The sequence below is a fragment of the Malaya genurostris genome, chromosome 2 (assembly GCF_030247185.1).
Source record: "Malaya genurostris strain Urasoe2022 chromosome 2, Malgen_1.1, whole genome shotgun sequence".
NCBI lineage: Eukaryota > Metazoa > Arthropoda > Insecta > Diptera > Culicidae > Malaya > Malaya genurostris.
Window position 1 is genome coordinate 320,523,726 of NC_080571.1, and position 21,685 is coordinate 320,545,410.

Sequence of the window (21,685 nt, forward strand, 5' to 3'; positions counted from 1 at the left end):
ACGTACGAACAGACGAATAGACAAAATGCCGTGGTTTGGATTAGTCAGTTCAATGTTGCGAATCAACGTTTCAAATACATTAAAAACAGTGTAACCGATTTCCAACAACATTCTTTTTTAGAATTTAAAGGTAATTAGCAATCAAATTATAAATTTGTTTTTTTTTTAATATTGACGAACCTTCGAATATATGCGCTAAGTTTTTACGGATCAAATTTTACTCTAGGTACTTCATGGAAAATACGTCACGGGTTAACATGCTTTATTTTATTTAAAATGAATAATTTTACCAATGGAATAAGTATGTAGACTATCGAAAACATGAAAAATGAAAAATGCAACATATTTTGAGTAGATCGGATTTCAGAACTGACTTTTCAATGCTTTCACTTTGCACGAAGTTTAATTTCAAAATTTTATTTACCGACTTGAATAAAATTTATCTTGAGTACGATATTTATTTATTATGTAGCATTCGTCACTTCTTGGATGCTTGGAATCTTCCTGAAAAACTAGCTGCGATGCCGATCCTTCTTTTGCACATCAATCGCGTTCGTATGCTTTCGAGTGAAAATAAGAATGGCTTGTTTGCATTCGAAAGTATGTGTTCGTCGAATAGTCGATACAAAATCAGCGAAAAAATAAGTCAAATAACAAATGATAACAAACATTTTTGATTACAACATAAGTCTATAACAGACCTGATGGTTTAAAGTTGGATTGGAGTTGTTCTTATGCATGTACGGTGTTTGAAAGTGTGATTGATTCGAACGAAAACGGTACTACGAGATTGACATACTTTCGAACCTATCGCATACGGCCGTTAACAATAATTAGAGTGAATAACATATTAGCATTATTTTGTAAACATACCGGAACGGTCCGGCAGTTGTTTCAAATGATCCAGTAGGGCGCCAACAATATAGTCTAACTTTCGGTAATCGATTATACTAACCTAACGAGCTGAATATCTTGATAAAATGAATTTTTTGTTAACTTTTTACCGAACATTAGAAAACAATTAATACATACTGCTGCACAATACTTTCCTAATTTTGCACTTTGGTACAGAAAGCAAAAGCAAGGTAAAATCTTCCATAGACACTCGGATTGATATTTCTTTTGTTCTAGTTCTAGTCAACTTAATTGATTACAGAATTTTCATTTTTCCCTTCTTTTATTCTTTTCATCCACTTTTTTTCCCAGCGCCTTCATTTGTCCTGCTGCAGATATATGTCCTATTTACAAACATTTACAAGTGGTACACAATAAACGATCCAGTACTAGGTTGTAGTATCCTACGGGTTGCTTGTAACCCCTTTCCTAACCCTTCTTCTTATTTCGCGCACAAAATTTCATTCTCTATCACTCGATCACTCGCACTGTTTTCGTCGATTGCATACCTTGGAGAAATCCCGTTTGCAAAGTTATAGTTGTACGCGCAGTAAACGCCTACACTTCTGTATGTTTCTTTTGTTTTGTCTTGCTTTTACTGGTAGGAGACTTGATCACTTCTAAATTTACAATATGTCTAATATGAATGTATATAATAAAAATTAAAAAATAGATCTTCATATATATTGGTTATCTTCCCCATTTCGCATGCATTATCTTCTTTCTTTCCTCACTGCACTGTTTTTCTTTCTGCTGTGCTTGTTACGACGGTCTCGCCTAATTAGAACAATACTTCATTTCACTTCGGTTTCCAATTATTATCTTCTTTTACAGTTTCTGCTTCTCTTTCATCAAGTTTTGTTCAAGTTCAGTGGTTTCTCTAAATGCCGTTTTGCAACATCGACTCCTCCACCCATCGGTGGTTGTCACTTTTAATGGAATTATTTTGATTGCTCTTTCATAACTGGTGTATGATAGCACGAAAAAATAAGACAACAGATTAATCGCTCGTAATGCAACCTGGGACCTAGGAAGAAGGTTGCAACGATAATGGTTTGATATTGTTTTTTTTAAGTGAGATTGATATATTTTCTAACTAACTAAATCTAACTGATTCTAATCAAACACAAGAACAGTCGAGAATCGAATATTAACTAAACATAATGACATATTTTGGTCTAGACTATTTGAAATATCCTTAACAATAGTTAGTTCATACTACAGTTGAAAGTTCGGTATTGCTGAACGGACAAAACTGAAAAAAAACTAAAATTTGGCCTGCACCCGGTTGATTGAACTCTGAACTAAAAATGACAAAGAAAAAAAACAACAAAAAAGAGGAGTTTGAGCATTTGGCTTCGCTGTTTCGAGCTAATGACTATTCTATAGCAGCTGTGGGAAGGATTTTTTTGGGTGAACTAAAATCACCAATATCATAGCGGTAGGCAGTTTGGCGAAAACTTTAACGCAGAAATGCAGGAATGATTCCTATCATTATCACCTATTGTATCGTAGTAATAGTAATAGTAGTATCATAGTAGTTGCATTAATAAGACCATCAAAAACCAAATCCGTGTAATACTTTTACTGTTTCGTCCCAACAATTACCGCCGTTCAGATTGCTCGAAAAAAATAATCTTTTCCCGTTCAGTGTTTTGTTTTCGTTTAGAAAAATATATATCACATATAGCACTTTTTCTTCATACTCGCTACCTCCCCGTTCGTGTGTACGTTTTATGCAACGCTTACAACGCTATCCGTTTCTATCTGGTTGGTAGCAAAACCCAACATACTTTTTGCTTGTTTGATTCATGAACCTGTGTGATCGATCTAGTCGAGTGATCATTATTCCCATCCCAGTCGAATATGCGTTCTGCGCTGAGACCTGCTACCAGACGACGACGAAATCGTTTCCGATTTTCCCAACATTTGCCTAAACTAGTACTACAATTCAGTTCCACACTCACATCCATAACAGAAGGAAAGTAAAAACTTTATATCTTTTGCAGTTATACTACAATATTTTGTTATACTTTTCTTTGTTACAATAGTTACTTGTTTAACACTGTTTTTTGTTCATTTTGTTTTATTTTTTTCTGGACCCGGAGGAGAGTGATCTCTTCTTTTTTTATGCTTTTCTCGTGTTTTGTTTTTATCTATACTCATACTGAGGGCGCTACCTTGTAAACAACTTTTCTAACTTCTTCCATTCTTTTTTTTCCTCTTTTGTCTGATACGTTTTCCTAATCCTAGCTTCATTCATTGTCTTTACAATTTATGATTTCAGACAGGCAAATGCAAAAATGTTATCCTGTTTTAAAGTGTTTCGTGGCTTCAAAATTACAATAAGAAAACGAAACACTTTCCGCGACGATCAAACAGTCGAGTAGAACTCACGGAATTTCTTAGTGGTTGCTTATTTTTTTTTGTTCTAAATAATGAGAAAAACGTCTATTTGATTCTCGGTTTCCTATTTGAGTGGTGTGTGTACATGCTTGAGTTCTGCATCATACTTGCTTTCAATAATCTTTTTTTTTCTTTGTTCACTGTATTTGTTCTTGTTTTTTTTTTGTTTGTTCACCTTATTAGAAAAATAAAAATATCTTATAAATATTGTTATTGTAGTTGTAGTGGATTTTTCGCTCAACATTCCCGAAGAATGCACCGTTGCTGCGTGTATTATCATCAGCAGTGATCGAAACGTCGTCGGGATGATGATGGCTGTTGCTGCTGTCGCTGCTACTGGACCGGTGATGGTGGCCATCTTGTCAGACCTTATTGTTACTGTAGTGACGACGGGTCTGCTCGCCGTACGTGCTGCGGTCCGGATAGGCTTCGGCGTACAGCTCGGCATTGCTCATCCTGCTATAATTCTGTATCAGTGGCGCAGTTGCTGGAAATCGGTACAAATGATGGACGGTTAGAACAAAAATAGGAAAAGCTAAAATATTTACGCAAATTAGTTAGTCTTCGGGTTAGCACAAACTGAAGAAAAAATAAAATAAAACGAATGCATGTTCGTAGACATGTTAGTATTTGAACGATCTGAAATTAGTAATCCACCTAATGACGACTGCCGGGACGGAATGAAGTTTGTTGAAATTCTACCACCTATTTTATCTGTATATAGATCAATTGAGAAATGTGTTAGTCCAGCAGTCATTGTTAGAAATGAAAATGTTAGTCCAGCAGTCATTGTTAGGACTAAAAATGCGGCATTTTTTTCTTATTGTAATATTCAGTTTAAATTCAACCTACAATGCAGAAGCAGATCCAATATGATCTAGCAATAGTGGTCCCTGTTACGTAGAAAACTTCAGCGATTCAAGTACATACAATGCGAATGACAGTACTGGCCCGTTTAACCTGCTTTATCGCAACTTATTTCACAAATCGTATCGTTGGTTGAACTTCCTTTCGCATTCCGAATGGAGGTTGATTGTGTTTGATTAAATTCGATTGATGTTACGTAGGAATCCCTAAGAAGTAGATTACAAATAGATTTAATGACCGCACAAATCATGTTACACTATTGATAGGTCGCATTGAATCTGCTTCAGGATTATAAATCAGAACTCAACATAACATTTTGCATAAGAAATACCCGCTTCGAAAATAGTTGGTGATTTCAATATCGCAAAAACATTTCAATCGTCGTGAGCGTTTTCCAGGCGACTGTGAAAACGGTCTAAAGCTTGCTTCAGATAGAATTGGAACAAAGACAATTGCCTGTATTTCAGTTATTTATTATTGAAGTCAAGATCTTTTTTTATACAAATGCGTTTCTTCATACTTTTAAGAATGCTTTTTCTTCATACTTTTAAGAAAAAATACGGATCAAATTATAAGTCACGGTTTCGAAGGAATTCTCGAATTTTTTCTGTAACACGACCCATTAGGCGGCATGACAACCATTCCCTTTGCCTTGAGTCTTCTCTTCATGATTGCCCAGTATTTCTCAATAGACCGGAACTGGAGGCAGTTGGGTGGGTTAAGGTTTTTCGGAACAAACTGGACCCCTTTCTCTGCATACCATTCTTGAACGACTTTGCTATAATGTCAGCTTGCAAAATCTTTGCAAAACATTACGGGATGGTCGTGGGATCGAATGAACTGCCAAATTCGTTTTTGGAGACACTCTTTTTGGTATAGTTCCGATGTCATTGTCTTATTTGTAACGAAAACTTTCGTTTTTTTGCCACTGCTGCAATTGCCATGTCAAATCATAAATTTTCTTGTAAATTTGTCGGCAAAAACAAATTTCAATTTGGCTGGAACATCCCCCCGTGCCGTTGCCAAGTAAAATTTTTGACCTGGGATTTGCCCGAAGTCAGCCTTGACATAGGTTTCATCGTCCATCAGAAGACACCCGTCGAACTTGGTCAGCACCTGGTCATATAGTTTCCGAGCACGAATTTTGACCACACTATTCTGTTTTATGGTCCGATTTGGCTGTTTGCTAGCTCGATACGACTTGATTCCTTCCCGGAGTCGAGTTCTCCTCACGGTAATATGGGCAGCACCGAATTTTCTGGCCAAATCACGGTCCGACAGATTAGGATTCTTCTTAAGCGTCTTCAAAATCTTACCACGCAGTTTCCGGTCGACAGTTCCACTCCGACGGTTGGCTTGAGGCTTCCGAATCGTCGTCAATGTTTCCTTATACCATTTGATAACGCGCCATACGGTATTTCTGGGCAATTTCAGCTGTTTAGCTAGCCTAGATGCAGACCACAATGGATTTTCCAAATAACTGTGCACAATTTTTTTCCTTCTTTCGGCTTCCATGTTGATTGTTTACAAAGTACAGTCGATTTGCGGAATGTCAAAAATCATACGTGAAGCTGACAAAATTCCCGACAAGTGGGCGCCAAGAACTTTCAAATCCGTCTGCCAGGAGCACCTCAGTATGAGCAAAAGTTTGTTCCAATTCTAAATGAAGCAAGCTTTAAGATTGTGAAAAGGAAAGACAACAATCCGCGAAGAAGACCACAGGTCCTCAAGAAGTAAACTCTGATCCCGAGGGTTATAGCTGCCATCAGAAAACAGATCCGGGCAGAAAGAACAAGAAATCAGCGACTTGATGGCACAGAAAATTACAAAGGAAGTTTCAAAAGAGGAGTCGAAGGCACGGGAGAAAAATTCACATAATTACCAACCCCATCCAGGAGCTACGAGTTGAGCGCTACAAGCGAAAAAAAACGGTTATCCTGTTTACCGACGAGAGCATGTTTATCATCGATCCTATATCAAATATTAGATCTCTCCCGGTAAAAGATGTATCCGATGAACACAAAAAACGTGTATCTGATCAAGCATCCGGCTAGCGTTAAGGTGTTTTAATTGGTGACATTCGATGGTAAAAAAGGCGGATGGGTAATGTCAGAGACATAACTGAAGGACGTGAATACGAATAAAACCTGCATGCTTCTTTCACGCTTCCATACATCAATAATCGTTCGTATTAGTTGATTGATTGTGTGTTTTCTGTAGCTTTTACTGCTTCGCTTACAAAATTGTAATGGTACATCCATACTAAAGTTTTATTGAAGACAAACAAATTCTACCATTCTACCGCACAAATAACGCAGAAAAAATGAAAGGTAAACAATACAACAAACAATGTTACAGTTTTGTTTTTGAAGATTTACATACTCAGTGGAGAAAAAAATTTGCATAGTTCTTTCGGAATACTTTACTGCTTCTAAAAATAACCGATTTGTGAAATTCATGCGATGTCAACAACTGTTCAGTACTTTTCGCCACCATTTTTTTTATCTACACCAGCACCTGAATGCTGGACATTTAGGAACGAAAAACCTGGAACTGGCTCCAAATTCCCTGGGCTTTGGATGATGAGCTACAAGGGCGCGTACCCCCCTTTGGTGGATGGGGGTGGGAGTCAATTTATACTTCGTATTGACAAAGTCGGACCATACCGAGATCGATCGATCGTTCGCTTATAAAAGTAAAAAGATGAAAATTGTTATGTTATCTGGATCGATCACGGAGTGGACAGGACTAATAATGCTTGAAATTGACAATAGGTCATTAGGTGGTTTCGAGCATTCTTATGCCTGGAATTGGTCACCAATTTGAATTATTTTGATCCAGTTGGGATGAATATTAATATATAATAATCGTCCTGGACTGGTGAATTTAATTCAAAAAGGAGGACTATTGTTATCAGGAATAGGAGTAAATTGATATCTTATGAACCGTTTAGGAACTTTCACCCTTTCCGATCCGGCTAAGTATCGGTAATGTTCACAAGTTGCAATAACAGCGAGGATGATTGATTGGGTGTAAATACACTCTCAAATCGAAAAAGGTTTGAATGTTCTTAGATTTCTCCAACTTGGACACAGATGTCACCTTCTAACTGGGAGTGTGAGATGTGTGTGTCTGGAAGAGAACGGTTCACGTGGACCATTTCATCCAATCACACCTAGTATTTCTTCACGAAATACATGTAGTTCTTGTTTCCTGGATGCGTGCTCAACACTAGAAGGCCCAAAACTTAGTTTAGACCTGAATTGCTCTAAAGAAGTCAAAATTATTGGAAGAGAGAAAGTCAATAATAAAAACTGTGACAGAATAAATAAAAGCTAGTGCAGTGTGCCTAAGTGCATATATCGTTAAATAAAGAATTAAAAAAGTTCACAGAATTTTAAGCAATCCTTACATTGTTTACATATTGTGACTTTCCTGGGCAATCTAGTGTTAAATGCGCATCCTTACGTTATATAATTTAACAAGCTTACTAACACCTGATTTTATTTTATTTTATTTTATGTTCTTAACGAAATCCGAGCCTGATGAAACAAAGGATTATCATCGAAGATTTAAGACCAAGAAACAGACCCTAGAATGTTCTCAAGAAAATGAAATATAATAGGTATTTTATAAAATTACCTAGCTTTTGGTAAGTAAATTTTAGTATTATTATTATTATTCCTTTATTCCTGATAATCTACTAGCTTGTGATATTAACAGGTGTCTCCGGTATAGTAAAAAGCAATGCAATGGGGTAAAAGGAAACGTATCGTAATATCGACAAAGATAGAAACAATTAGAATAGATTAGATTGGATAGTGTAAGTAGACCAAACTTATCTACATTGATTAGGGAACTTCAAAGTAATAATCGTAAGTACCGCTTCAGACATAAAAGACTATATAGGAAAGCAGGGCCAAGACCGAAGCGGATACAATGCGAAATTTTCCAAAGTTTCATCGACGAGGACATTTAAGACACAGAAGCAGCTGGTAGGATGACAAAATAGCAATACGATACAGACGCACGACTCAATGATTGACTGGTTACAGGGTGAAGCACACACTTCCTGCCCAAGTGACAAACTCTCTGGTGAACTTGCAATAGAAGATATTCGTATCTTTCGTTGCAAATTGATAACCGTAAAGGAATCTGTCACTTGGGTTACATGCTGGAGGGAACCTATCAATGATAGGGCGGTTTCCTTCTTCGTTACTAGTGTTCATTTGGGCGCCATAGCCTAGTTCGTCCGGTATGGAAAGTGTGGATCGTTGTAACCACCCCCCTCGGCCAGAGCAGCCTATAAAGGGGAAAAAAAGAAAAACCTGGAACTGGCTCCAAATTCAGTATCAAAATGTCGGGATCCAGATCAAGAATTCAGTTCAGGAATTAGGTTCTAGAATTCGGGAACTGAACTCATTTTCAGAATACCGATTTCGAATTTAATTCTAGCACTAAATTCTGAGCCTGGATTAAGGAACGACAGAATCTAGTTCCAGGGCCCAAGTACTGAGTTCAATTCCAGGTTCTAAATTCTGAACCCGAATCTGATTCGGAGTTCAGAACTAAAATTTGGTTCCAGAATCTAGATCTTGAATTTTGTTTACCAATTCTGAAGTTGAATTCCTGAGAAAGAATTTTAAATATGGATTCCAAACCTAAATTAAAACACTAAATTCAGTTCCCGAATGTAGCCAAGAAACCAGTTTCAAAAATCTATCAGGTGTACAACTTTGATTCCGCCGTTTTCCGATAGGTGGCTGTACCGGCTGAGGCTGGTCAAAATACATAGATGATAATGCCTTTAATAAAAGTGTGTACAGTGCCTAACGAATTGTAATCGCTTTTTCAGTGACAGTTGTTCTTGTTTTCGTATTATTCACGTCCGAAAATGTCTGGTTATGAGCCCAATTCTCGCCATTTGCGGGTAGTTTTATTTTTCTGTTACATTTCGCAAAAAAAAAAATGCAGCTAAAGCGCATCGAATGCTCTCAGAAACTTACGGTGATGCTGCTCTGAGTAGAAGAACATGTCGGGAGTGGTTTCAACGTTTCAAAAATGGTGATTTCGATGTCGAGGACAAACATGGCGGTGGAAGAGAAGAAACCTTCAAAGATGAACATCTAGAAGCATTGCTTGATGAAGAACTCTTAAAACATGGTGAAACCATTACAGGAGATCGCTACCGAACGCAACTGATGCGCCTTCGTCACACGCTAAAAGAAAAGCGGCCACAATATCAAGAGCGACATGACAAAGTCATCATCCTCCAACACGACAATGCTCGGCCTCACATCGCAAAGTGGTCAAAAAGTACATGGAAAGGCTGAAATGGGAGGTCTTGCCCCACCCGCCGTATTCCCCATATGTCACCCGTTCTGACTTTCACCTATTCCGTTCGATGGCACACGGCCTGGCAGATCAACATTTTCAATCCTTCGAGGAGTTGGAAAAATGGATTGCTTCATGGATAGCGTCAAAAGAGGACTCCTTTTTTCGAGCCGGGATCCGAAAATTGCCGGAAAGATGGGAGAAAGTTGTCGCTAGCGATGGACGATACTTTGAATAATACATCTGTAAGCACTATTTCGTAATAAAGCTTTTAATTTTGCAAAAAAAAACGGCGGAAGCAAAGTTGTACACCTGATAGTTTCGGAATGTAGGATTAAGATTCAGTTCCAGAGTCTAAGTCTTAACCTTCGATCCTGTTTTCTGGAACTAAATTACTCTAAAACAGAATTCTAAAACTAAATTTTAAACCCTAAATTATGTTCAGAATTCAGGTGGATCAAAATCCAGATCCTGAAATCAGTTTAGGAATTCAGTTCCAGAATCCAATCCTAATTAGGCTTTACACCACACAGAAGGTCTATTTTTGCTGCTGCTGGTGAAAGGCTACCACGTCACCACGACGGCTAGTTCCGTGTGAAGCACGAGAAGAAATGTTGTACATCGAGACTGAGACTACCTCAGAACCGTTGTCCGAGTGCGAAATTGGCATGCAAGTGTGATGAGTATTTCGTTCATTCTATTCTAGTTGATTGAACAGGAAGTAAAGCAAGTGTATCTTAAGCACCTTATAGCGGTTCAGGTCCAGAGCTCAGTTCACTACGAATTCAATTCCAAGTGACCTAATCAACCAATTAAAATGCACCAAAGTACTCAATATCGGAGGAAATTCCACAATTCGACCCTTCTGAAAGCCAGAAATGAATTTCGTATAGCATTATGATAGATTCTTTCGTTGAAATGTGCAAAAAATGTTTATACTAGTATGGGTGTCATTCCAAAATATGTCGCGGTAAAAGGAATACTCGGTCTCCAGAATACTCGGTTCATACACTCCAAATTATCTGTGGTAGTTAACAATATAATATTGTACTGTTGAAGAAATTATTATAAAGAAAGGTGTCTACTATTTCCTCTACCTTCGTTACATGTTATCATATAGCATATTAGACCAATTATTATTACTATTATTACCTTTTATTTAGCCCCAACTTTAAACCTGTATTTGTCGTACAGAGTTGATATCGTGCTTCATAAGGGCACATTTTCAGTCAGTGAACCAATGTTATTCGTATTCACGTCAATACGGTTATGTCTCTGACATTAGCGACCCCCCTTTTCAATTTGATAAATGCACTGGGCTACTCTACAGACTAAACTCATTAAATTCAACCATTTCTAACTTCACCCGCACGGCAGAAACAGTACGAAAGATAGTACGAAGCATATTGCGATTCATAACACCATTTTGAAATTTTTTCATTTCAGAGTGAACGGTGTCATAGTCTTACGATGTTTTCAAATGAATTGTAACACACCGAAAGATTTGTAGATCCTTATTTGTATGATTTTTAAAATAAAAAACAAAAAAACAGAAGGTTTTGAACATAACACTTGCATAGTTCTTAGGCATCACAATGAATAGGTATCATTCCAAATGCCTATGATGAATTAATTTCTAACAAATGAACATGAAATTCTCTTTAAACAAAATCTCCAGACAATTCTATATAACACAAATTATAAATTTCATGAAGACAGTTTGAGTAATGGATTAGATGATAATGGTAGCCAAACAAGTTAGGGGAGAATTTTCTCCAAAGACATTTTTTTCTATGAAATGAAAAAGCCATGAAAAAGTATAATTATAACAAACAACACTGAAAGATATGTTCTATCTATAGAAGAGATTCCGTTGATGATGGTAACATTGAACGAACTGCTTACGGTCTCATAGAAACAAACATAAACATTCGTTCATACATTTTGAAGATGTTCCAGAGCAATTAGGATAAGGGAACCTAAAAAGAAAACGTACACAGCTCGACTACAGCATTATAAAAAAGTACCTATGGAATTCGTATTACTCTACAGATTTGGTGCAAAATTAAGAAAAAAACGAAAAGTTAGTTAGGCTAATACTATGTTTGTTCAGATTGGATTAGTGAGTGCGAAAAAGAAATACAAACAAAACCAAAAAAAAAAAAAACAAATGCTTACTACTTTTGTTCCGGATCAGTTTTGAACCATAAAGCCTCAAACAAAATTGAGTCTTTTAATGCTTGATGGACACCAATTTGGCGTTTATCGCTAATCCTAGATAGTAAATTTGCTGACTGAACACTCCTTATCAAAAGCATAAAAGTAAACTAGTGATGTCTGTTTTGTTTGTGTATGAAAGGATTGTGTTTGGTTGTTGAATAATTTAGTCCAATCGTTTCTGTTTACGATTTGGTTCTATGCTTACTGGAGTGTCGTTTTTTATGAGCAGCTAAAAAACAAAAACATATAAATTTTCATGATAACAAGCGGAAAATTTCAACTGTAAATAGCGAAAGGGAGAGGGAAAATCTAAGAGAAGAAAAACAGAGGGAGGAAATCTCATCGAAGAGAAATAGGAAACAACTTCAAAAAACATTAGTAACTCTTGGTAGAACACACCTTTCGGTGGATAGTATTGTTGGCCTCTGCCCTCACCATACCCATGCGCTGGCACTCTGGAACTGTTGTTCGGTCGGCTACCCCCAGTGGAGGACGACGGTTGCCCGCTGCGACGTTCACCGTGACCGTCACCACCTCCGCCACCTCTGCTTCGGCCTCCACCAGCACCATTTCCACCTCCGCCACCGCGGGAACGTTCACCGTGCGGCACGGGAACACTTCGGGGCCCGTGCCCATTGTGATGACGCTGAAAAATCAAGAAACGGTTATAATTTTACTTAGCACTAGCTGATCAACTCTCACCATTCGTCTCAGCGTGTTCATTGGCCGTCGCAGGGTGTCGGTGATCCGTCGAGCTGGAGGTTTCTTCGGATTCGAGCTGGGTGTATGAACTGCACAGCATTTTATGAACATACCCATGAAAATGACGAACAGGATGCTGAACAAGCACACCATATACCAGTTCTCTGTTACCCATTGGGCGACAGTTTGCAGTGTTTGCCGGTTGAACAGCATATTCTTGAGCCGCACCAGCGGTCCCTCGGCATCGATGGCACGACATTTTAAAAATACATCACAGTAACCCTGGTTAGGGTAGGGAAAAAGAATAAATGTTAGAAATCGATCGGGGAATAGCTGAATCGAATTGAAGTTCTGAATCGACTTACTTGGAAGTTATCACAGGGTGACCCTGGGCGCAAGCTGATACCGCCATCTGGCAAACCGTAGAGGTGAGCGAACTCACTCGTGCTCCGACACGTGTTCGTATCGTTCCCGTTCTGACATGCCAGTTCGCACAGTTTGCGTTTGTCGATGTTCGGAATGATGTGAGATGTTAGGAAGCACTCGGTCATATTCCACAGCAGACAAATCGATCCGGAACAGTCACCTTTGATGCACAGTTGAGTACCTGTTGGAAGACGCGGTAAAGAAATTAGTTTGAACAAACAAACATCTCAAAACCATTACCATTATTGCACTTGGTCTTATCGTCACGAGGTTTCGGTTCCGGACATTCGGCAGTCGTCCCATTACAGGTCGAACTCCAGGAACATTCAGTTTCTTCCTTGCAGGTGATGTTGGCATAGCTGGAGACGAACTTGCACGTGTTACTGTCACAGCACGGACCCTGCGACGGACTGCACTGTGTACGTGCCTTCCTGGTACAGCCCCGGGCAGTTGCATTCAGACCGAGATCTACCTCACCGATTACACGAGGATAGCAACACTTGTCCGCACACTCTTCGTCGTTGAAACCACAATCACATTCTTCACCGATTTCAACAATCTTGTTGCCGCAGAACGCACCCTCCGATGCTTGGAAACAATTTCGCTTTTTACTGTCTTCTATGGCATCCAGCACATTTGAGATATTCCTAACCGAGCAAGTGGAAAACTTACTGTTGTTCGGTCGGTCTCCGCTAGTGGCACTAGCAAACATGATGAAATTCCCATTAATACCTCCGGGACGGCACTCAGCTGGGTAATCATGCTGTAATGAATTTCAATTAGAAGGATGTATCTATCTATCTATCTGTGCAACGTAGCTGGTGAACTCACCGGTGACCCAAAGTTGTGACCAATTTCATGTGCCAGCGTTAGCTGAGAAACTTTCGGTGGAACACGGCTATTGTAGTTAACGAATGTGATGATACCCGTGTTTAAGGAACGTTTAGTGCTCTGGTACAATCCCGCCACAGTTTCGGTGTAGGTTTTGTACTTTTCACAAATGCCACCGGATGCACCGGAAGCTGAAGCGACCCAGGCAAGACCGAGAGTACCCCCGGTGAAATCTCTGCGGGAAAAAGTGTGAAAGAATGGTGAGTTTAAGTGGAAAACTAAAGAGCCTCTCTTCGATTCTCACCTATAAGTGAACACATAGGCAAGACAGAAAATCTCATGATTTCCAAGCGAGTGCAGATTCAAAAAGTTCGAAACATCAATATTTTCCATGCAGAAAGGATTCGATTCTCCGTTGTAGTTTTCATTGCAGGCGGAGTCATCATCAATTTTGATTCGTTGAACCTGCAATAGAAAGCAATCATCAATAGGTCCAAATCGGGTGTATTTCAATTAGCACACCCACCTCGAATCGAATATTCCGGTGCTCTATCCGTCCGTCAAACTTGGTATTACGATAGATATAATTCACTGCGGTTACATGATGAGCAATGAGTGACAAGATTTCTTCGCGAGTTTTCTCATCAATCTCCGACTTGCGGCCTCGGTCATGCTGGAATGAAAAGCAAACAAAAAATTGACGGAAATTGAAATTATGCGAACGAACGGGTTCACCCCTAAAACAGACACACAAAAGGAGTGTGATAAAAAGAAATTCACAAAACATGTCAAGTGCCAAACACATCAACCGGAAACGACTATGTGAAGGATGACTCGCATTAGCATCGGCATTTGTATTCACTTTCAGCCTACAACGAAACCACCAGCGTTAAATTGAATCGCGTCAACTTCATTCAGGCGCTAATAGCTTCATGTTCGACATAGAATCCTTTGGCATGGAGGCCGTTCCAAAGCACACCAAAGCAAACTGTGATTGGACGCCCACTCGAATCATCACGACGACCAACATTCACAACAGCCCGCAGTGTCTCGGACTTCTCACACACACGATAGAGTCATCCATTAAAACAAACGTGGAAATTTATCATTATGCCTCCCAGAAGTGAAATAAATAAATCATGTCGTAATTTATTATCCCACGGGCTGTGGTCAGTAAAGGTGAAGGAAAGTTTGTCCATCGTCTGCGGTTTGCCAAGTGAAGAGACGACCATAGCCAGTAGTAAATCGGGTGGCAACCGCGGCGGACTGGGTTGACTCTCATGGACATGGACATGGTGACATGGAGGATGAATATCCGAAGTAAAACCAATGTCACCAATGATTAGTGAAAAAAAGATGAGAAAGAAATCGATCTGGGAAATTATGTTTGATTTGGCAGCAATCTGGGATATATTTTATAGGCTTAAAATTGAGGAATATTACAGTCAAACATAGCAGTTCATAAAAAACTTAACATTAAAAACATAAAATTTTGCAAGTTTTCATGATCGAAGCATCATTTTCTAGTCTGTTATTCGCGGGGTGCAGATATCAATTAAAAAATCAATTATGCGATCTGAGATGTTCATGACGATTTTACGTCAAAAAGAAACTAAATAAAGGTTATAGTTACGAGTATTTTGAATAATCTACATTGAATATGATAATTAGTGTAATCAGTTTATAAAAGTAATAAAAAATAAAAAGATGCTATAATAGAAATAGTAAAAGCATCTTACCAATTAACCTTCATATTAATGCCCAGCTAGAAACAGATGAATGAAATAGCGCAAATGTAACTTGCGAAGAAGTATCCTTCCGGAGTTAGAACATTCTTGAAATTTGGGAACACCAGATTTCAAAGACAACATTTTTGAACTATTATTTAGTTCAGTTTTAATATTTTCTCTAATATAAGGCTAATAACGCAAGTAAGCATTTTTAAATTATGACTAGTCATGTAGTGTAGTGATTTTGTCTCATTATTGTGTAGTGATTTCGTCTCATTATTGTTCCCTCAGAAATAACGAAACTGAAAACTTGCGATAAAATTATCCGTCTCCAATCGGAGGTGAAATCTTTCTGCAAATGGTACTACTGTTGTTTTTTCGGATAAAAGAAGATTGTGGATTCAATTTTTTGGCTTGCTTGATTCTTGTGAGAAGGAAATTTGTTTCTTCGTCAAGATGGCAAGTATTTTTTAAATTATTCTTTCATTCAAACATTAAGTAGAAATCACATGCTCAAAAGAATATCGAGAGTTGAGAAATGAAGTATTTTTTCGGTACCTCGATTCAGTAATAGGAAATATTCATAATGACAAGAAGTCTTTCTTGCCTTTCTCATATACAGAGGTTATGCAATCACCCGATTTTTGAAACCAGGCCCAGAGTTCTGAGTATCATATACCATTCGAATCAGTTCGTCAAGATCAGAAAATGTCTGTATGTGTGTATGTATGTATGGCTGAACTGATTTTCTTGTGATCCCATACGAATCTTATCCGGATCCAACTTCCGGTTGTGAAGAGGGTAAATAAGTGGAGATCTGTTCAGTGAGAATATCAGCTCTGATCTTGATTAAAACGGCTTCTTCGGTTCGATAGCCTCCTTGTATCGGTTATATGATTTTTAGTGCTGTTTTGTTAATTACGCAATATAGCATTATCAACAATACAAGACTTCAATACGTTTTTGTTCGAGAGAATATGGGGATTTTCTTGATAGAAGATTTAGGATAATCCAAAGCCTGATAATCAATATTGAAATCACGAACTATTCAGTCCTTTGCAAGACTACCACTAAATCAGTCTTTCCAGACTATCTAGAAAGACAGTCCTTCTTAAGACTTATTCACACTAGGAGTGTTTCTAGAGATGGGCAAAACCGTTCATTTCAAAGAACCGCTTGAAACTTAATAGATCTACCTAAAGAATTAGTTTAACTGAAAAATTCGTTCATTCGTTCTTCTGAAACTTTGAATGTTTCTTCGAAAATAATATTAGAGCTACAAATTATATTTTGTAGGAAACAGATTAAATAATAGTGAGTGCTTTTTGCATGTATTCCTACCAATAATCATTCTCTTTTGGATACGTTTTCAAAAGTCAAGAATGTATGTAACTTCTACCAGACTCCTCAAACCAGCACACGTTTTGAAAGAGGCCACTAATTTGTATACATCCTGAAAGAATATGATTACGTCTATTTCTATTGAGAAGAATTGAGAACTATCATTTTTCAGTAAAGAACTCCAGTTCACTCACACTTCGAGGAGAACTAGTACTTTTGAACTGTACGCGAACAGATTGTTCATCTCTAGTGTATTTCAATACTATTTTAGCTTAATATAGTCAAGAAAAAAGTATACCTAAAAAATAAAAAATAAAAAATGAAAAAAAAATAAAAAATGATTGAACAAGGAACAATTCTTCTTCTGTAGAACCGATTCCATCTAACAATATATACGGTATTCATTCAAAATTGGATTTTAACGACACAGAACAACATCCTTCTAAAATTCTTAAAATGAACGCTTGTCGCTCTGGGAAAACAAAAAAACAATCTATGCTTTTAGTGACTGGGATGGTCTAAATTTGATTCTTCGTCGACATCAATATCCGTATTCTTGTGAGCCTACCATAACCAATCCATGATTTTCTTTGAACAAATCAAACTATCTTCTAAACTTTTCTAAGGTTTTTACAAACTATCAGAAACCGATTTTAGCTCTCAAAGAAGAAAATCAAATACTCCTTGCAAGCGGCGGTTAAAGTCAAGGTCGAAAGCTTTTTCAATTTTGTGAATCCCATTGAAATGAAAACCGAAATTACAACACAAGTATTGTCTCAAGATGATGAAATTAGGGCAATCATTAGCTCACTTAAAGACATGAATTTTATTGAAAATATTACCTTATATTACTTTTGCAAACTTATTCTGAAATTCAAAAGAAATCTAGCAGAAGCATCCACATTATCCTTATTAATCATTATGAGCATTCAATGTGCTGTTATTGATAACAACTAAGAAAGCTCTGATGCTTACTGATTGATTTAAAACTGCTGCCAAAACCCTTACAAAAATCGTTGAACGATAAAAATAAATTTTACTACTTTTTTTGATCTACAAAAGTGGTAAAAAGTAAACGAAACAATCTCAATTCAAAAACAAACTAATTGTTTTGGAAATATCATGGTGAAAAAATCGTGTTTGAAAAAAAGTACATTTCAAAATTGTTCATTATTCACTCTACTTTTCTTTTATATCTGTTCCTATTGATCAACTCCGGAAATATTTTATGAAATAACTCCGGAAATATTTTATGAAATGACTTTAAAGATTGTTTAAATGTATTGAAAAATAATATGTAATATAAACATTATTCTGTTTTTCACAATTTAAAAAATTCCCAAAATAGTATCAGTAAACAATGGCCACTCTAGAAAACCCTCTTAAACCTACAAAAAAGAATAAACAAAAAAATTATATTTTGTCATAACAAACAAAATTGGGGAAATCCATATTTATTGTAGAAAATTGACAAAACGAACTCCACTTGCATTCTACAACTTTTGTTAATCTTTCACGATTCTTAAAAAAAAGAGTTGGTTTAGAGTCAATCCACGAATCGATGCTATTTTTTAGATATCCGTTTAAAGTGAACTGCTTTGAAGTAAGTTCAGTTCAGTTTCAATTCAGTTTCAGTTCAGTTTCAGTTCAGTTTCAGTTCAGTTTCAGTTCAGTTTCAGTTCAGTTTCAGTTCAGTTTCAGTTCAGTCTCAGTTCAGTTTCAGTTCAGTTTCAGTTCAGTTTCAGTTCAGTTTCAGTTCAGTTTCAGTTCAGTTTCAGTTCAGTTTCAGTTCAGTTTCAGTTCAGTTTCAGTTCAGTTTCAGTTCAGTTTCAGTTCAGTTTCAGTTCAGTTTCAGTTCAGTTTCAGTTCAGTTTCAGTTCAGTTTCAGTTCAGTTTCAGTTCAGTTTCAGTTCAGTTTCAGTTCAGTTTCAGTTCAGTTTCAGTTCAGTTTCAGTTTCAGTTCAGTTTCAGTTCAGTTTCAGTTCAGTATCAGTTCAGTTTCAGTTCAGTTTCAGTTCAGTTTCAGTTCAGTTTCAGTTAAGTTTCAGTTAAGTTTCAGTTCAGTTTCAGTTCAGTTTCAGTTCAGTTTCAGTTCAGTTTCAGTTCAGTTTCAGTTCAGTTTCAGTTCAGTTTCAGTTCAGTTTCAGTTCAGTTTCAGTTCAGTTTCAGTTCAGTTTCAGTTCAGTTTCAGTTCAGTTTCAGTTCAGTTTCAGTTCAGTTTCAGTTCAGTTTCAGTTCAGTTTCAGTTCAGTTTCAGTTCAGTTTCAGTTCAGTTTCAGTTCAGTTTCAGTTTCAATTTCAGTTCAGTTTCAGTTCAGTTTCAGTTCAGTTTCCTTTCAGTTCAGTTTCAGTTCAGTTTCAGTTCAGTTCCAGTTCAGTTTCAGTTCAGTTTCAGTTCAGTTTCAGTTCAGTTTCAGTTCAGTTTCAGTTCAGTTTCAGTTCAGTTTCAGTTCAGTTTCAGTTCAGTTTCAGTTCAGTTTCAGTTCAGTTTCAGTTCAGTTTCAGTTCAGTTTCAGTTCAGTTTCAGTTCAGTTTCAGTTCAGTTTCAGTTCAGTTTCAGTTCAGTTTCAGTTCAGTTTCAGTTCAGTTTCAGTTCAGTTTCAGTTCAGTTTCAGTTCAGTTTCAGTTCAGTTTCAGTTCAGTTTCAGTTCAGTTTCAGTTCAGTTTCAGTTCAGTTTCAGTTCAGTTTCAGTTCAGTTTCAGTTCAGTTTCAGTTCAGTTTCAGTTCAGTTTCAGTTCAGTTTCAGTTCAGTTTCAGTTCAGTTTCAGTTCAGTTTCAGTTCAGTTTCAGTTCAGTTTCAGTTCAGTTTCAGTTCAGTTTCAGTTCAGTTTCAGTTCAGTTTCAGTTCAGTTTCAGTTCAGTTTCAGTTCAGTTTCAGTTCAGTTTCAGTTCAGTTTCAGTTCAGTTTCAGTTTAGTTTGGGTTCAGTTTCAATTTAGTTTGGCTTCAGTTACAGTTCTGGTATTTTTAACTTGCTTTCAGGAACATATTTTACATTAGCGGTTTTTGAAATGGCAGCCTGAGTCATTTCTGATTTTATGCAGCGTTATGAACACCCTATCAACGTCCCTTGAATCTTCCTGATTCAAGTTAATCAAATCATAAAATCATACAAAACAAATCATACCAAACCAGGAGCGTTATCAGATCAATACTCACATCAGCGATACTATCCCGGATGTGCCGCCAGATTAGCGGGTCAGTCTGGATGTACAACGAGCAAGTATTTTTGTTCTCCTCCTTCATGCGGAATGCTCGCCGGACCCGTTCGTGGGACCTCTGGTGCCAGTCTCGATCGTCGGGACTCTCGTCCGACGCCCGCCAGTTGGCTGCCTTCGAATACTTTTCGTGAGCAAATTTGAACTCGTAGCCGGTCTCGAGTCGGTTCGTGCCACTGCCGCTACTACTACTACTACTGCTACCGTTATCTGTCTGCCCATAATTATTTGCATTCGCATTCTGTTTAGAATTAATTTTACGATAATTGTTATAATAATTCTGGCTTCCGCCAATGCTACCACTATCGTTAACACTATTATAGTTTGGCTGAGTTGATGATTTTTGGAATAAATCTTCCTCTAAATTATTCACACTGCTATCTGCGCTGTCGTTGCCAGCGTACGAGGCGCTCCGTCGGCGGTCCGAATCATCTTCAGTCCTTTCCACGGTGGTTTTCTCGTTACGCTGCTGTTCCTCGTCGCTCTCGTCTACGGCAGAGTTTTGGACCCGGTCCATCCAAGCAGACACTTCCTCGTTAATACCGCAACCGGAGGGATGACCTGCAATGAAAGAATATACAGCGAGGGTTAGATATGTGCTGAAAATATTTCACCCTGGTGAACAAGGATTTTATCAGATTAGACAGAGCGTAGTACGAAATTATGTGGCCGAGATGATTTTCCTTTTTGGTATAGTGATATGCTTCAGCAGCGCGGATATGATGAGACTGTTTATTGAAGCCAGCCGTTCTGTAGGGATTTGATAAAAAAAACGTGACCTCAAGCATCCGTTGCGCAAATACTTGAACCAAATGAAATTTTCCCCTGCACTCTCTGTATAGTCTTTAACCAGTGATAGTCTAATCAATTTCATGTGTTATTACATGAGTTCAAATATGAATCATCGAATTTAGACATTGACCTGCACAGCTTTGACACTCTGTCGCTAATGAAGAAACGGTTCGGGATCTAGCTACTACAGGGTGCTCCATCTTTTATGTCGGTATGTAAACGCTGAATAACTTTCACATTTCCCAACCGAGCGATTGCATCGGATATGTTTTGGAAACGTCAATTCAGTACAATTTTTGCCATGGATAAATACTGACAATTTACATCGAAAACAGTCGTTCCATTGTGTTAGATCAACGTGCATATCAGAAAAAATATCACGGCGAAAAGGACCATCTGACAATACTATTGACTTTAAACTGACTTGGAATCACTGGTTACAGTGGCGATGACAGCCCTTCACTGAAATCACTTCTGTCCAGGTTTATTTATTTTTCCCGGTTTACTCAAAGCTAGTTTCTTTGACTAAGTCGAATGAGTGGTATCGGGGTTGGCTAGGAAGAATTCTAAAGCAATTCAAAGATTAATCTATGATTCAGCGAAGTAACCCTATCGACAAAATAACCCATTCGGCAAATGAAATCTCGGTAAAACGGCTTTCGGCAAAACAACAGGACTTTAATTAATGTTTCGCTATTTCGTCCCGCCTTTTTTATGATATTCATTAGCCTACCAGCACACAAGAAATTGTTACTCCAGAGCTATGTTTCGGATTCGTATAAAATTTAACCGTTGCCTCTGAGACAGGCTTACTTTTATTTATATTTAATGGTGAATAACGAATAGAAATCGTCTTCGAAAAATGAAGTTTGTTTCCACAAAATTCCATAAAAGGAATATAACATAAATACTTTGCTAGTGTTA

The 21,685-nt window shown here is 37.7% G+C and overlaps 1 protein-coding gene across 6 annotated transcripts in view; it reads right to left on the reverse strand.

Moving 5' to 3' along the window:
- Positions 1–1,158: 1,158 nt before the first annotated feature.
- Positions 1,159–21,685, reverse strand: part of LOC131431279 (disintegrin and metalloproteinase domain-containing protein 10) — a 235,095-nt gene continuing 214,568 nt past the window's right edge. For 4 of the 6 annotated variants that reach the window (XM_058596890.1, XM_058596893.1, XM_058596891.1 and 1 more), the window contains exons 6-14: positions 19,911–20,530; positions 14,207–14,353; positions 13,985–14,145; positions 13,681–13,915; positions 13,090–13,612; positions 12,789–13,030; positions 12,424–12,705; positions 12,121–12,367; positions 1,159–3,787 (exon numbers count right to left, since the gene is read on the reverse strand). In XM_058596890.1, coding sequence (XP_058452873.1) covers positions 3,663–3,787; positions 12,121–12,367; positions 12,424–12,705; positions 12,789–13,030; positions 13,090–13,612; positions 13,681–13,915; positions 13,985–14,145; positions 14,207–14,353; positions 19,911–20,530 — 2,582 coding nt within the window. In that variant the 3' untranslated portion in view covers positions 1,159–3,662. Of the gene's footprint in view, positions 3,788–11,679; positions 11,951–12,120; positions 12,368–12,423; positions 12,706–12,788; positions 13,031–13,089; positions 13,613–13,680; positions 13,916–13,984; positions 14,146–14,206; positions 14,354–19,910; positions 20,531–21,685 lie in introns of all 6 variants that reach the window. The other 2 variants (XR_009229659.1, XM_058596894.1) reach the window with 2 other exon arrangements.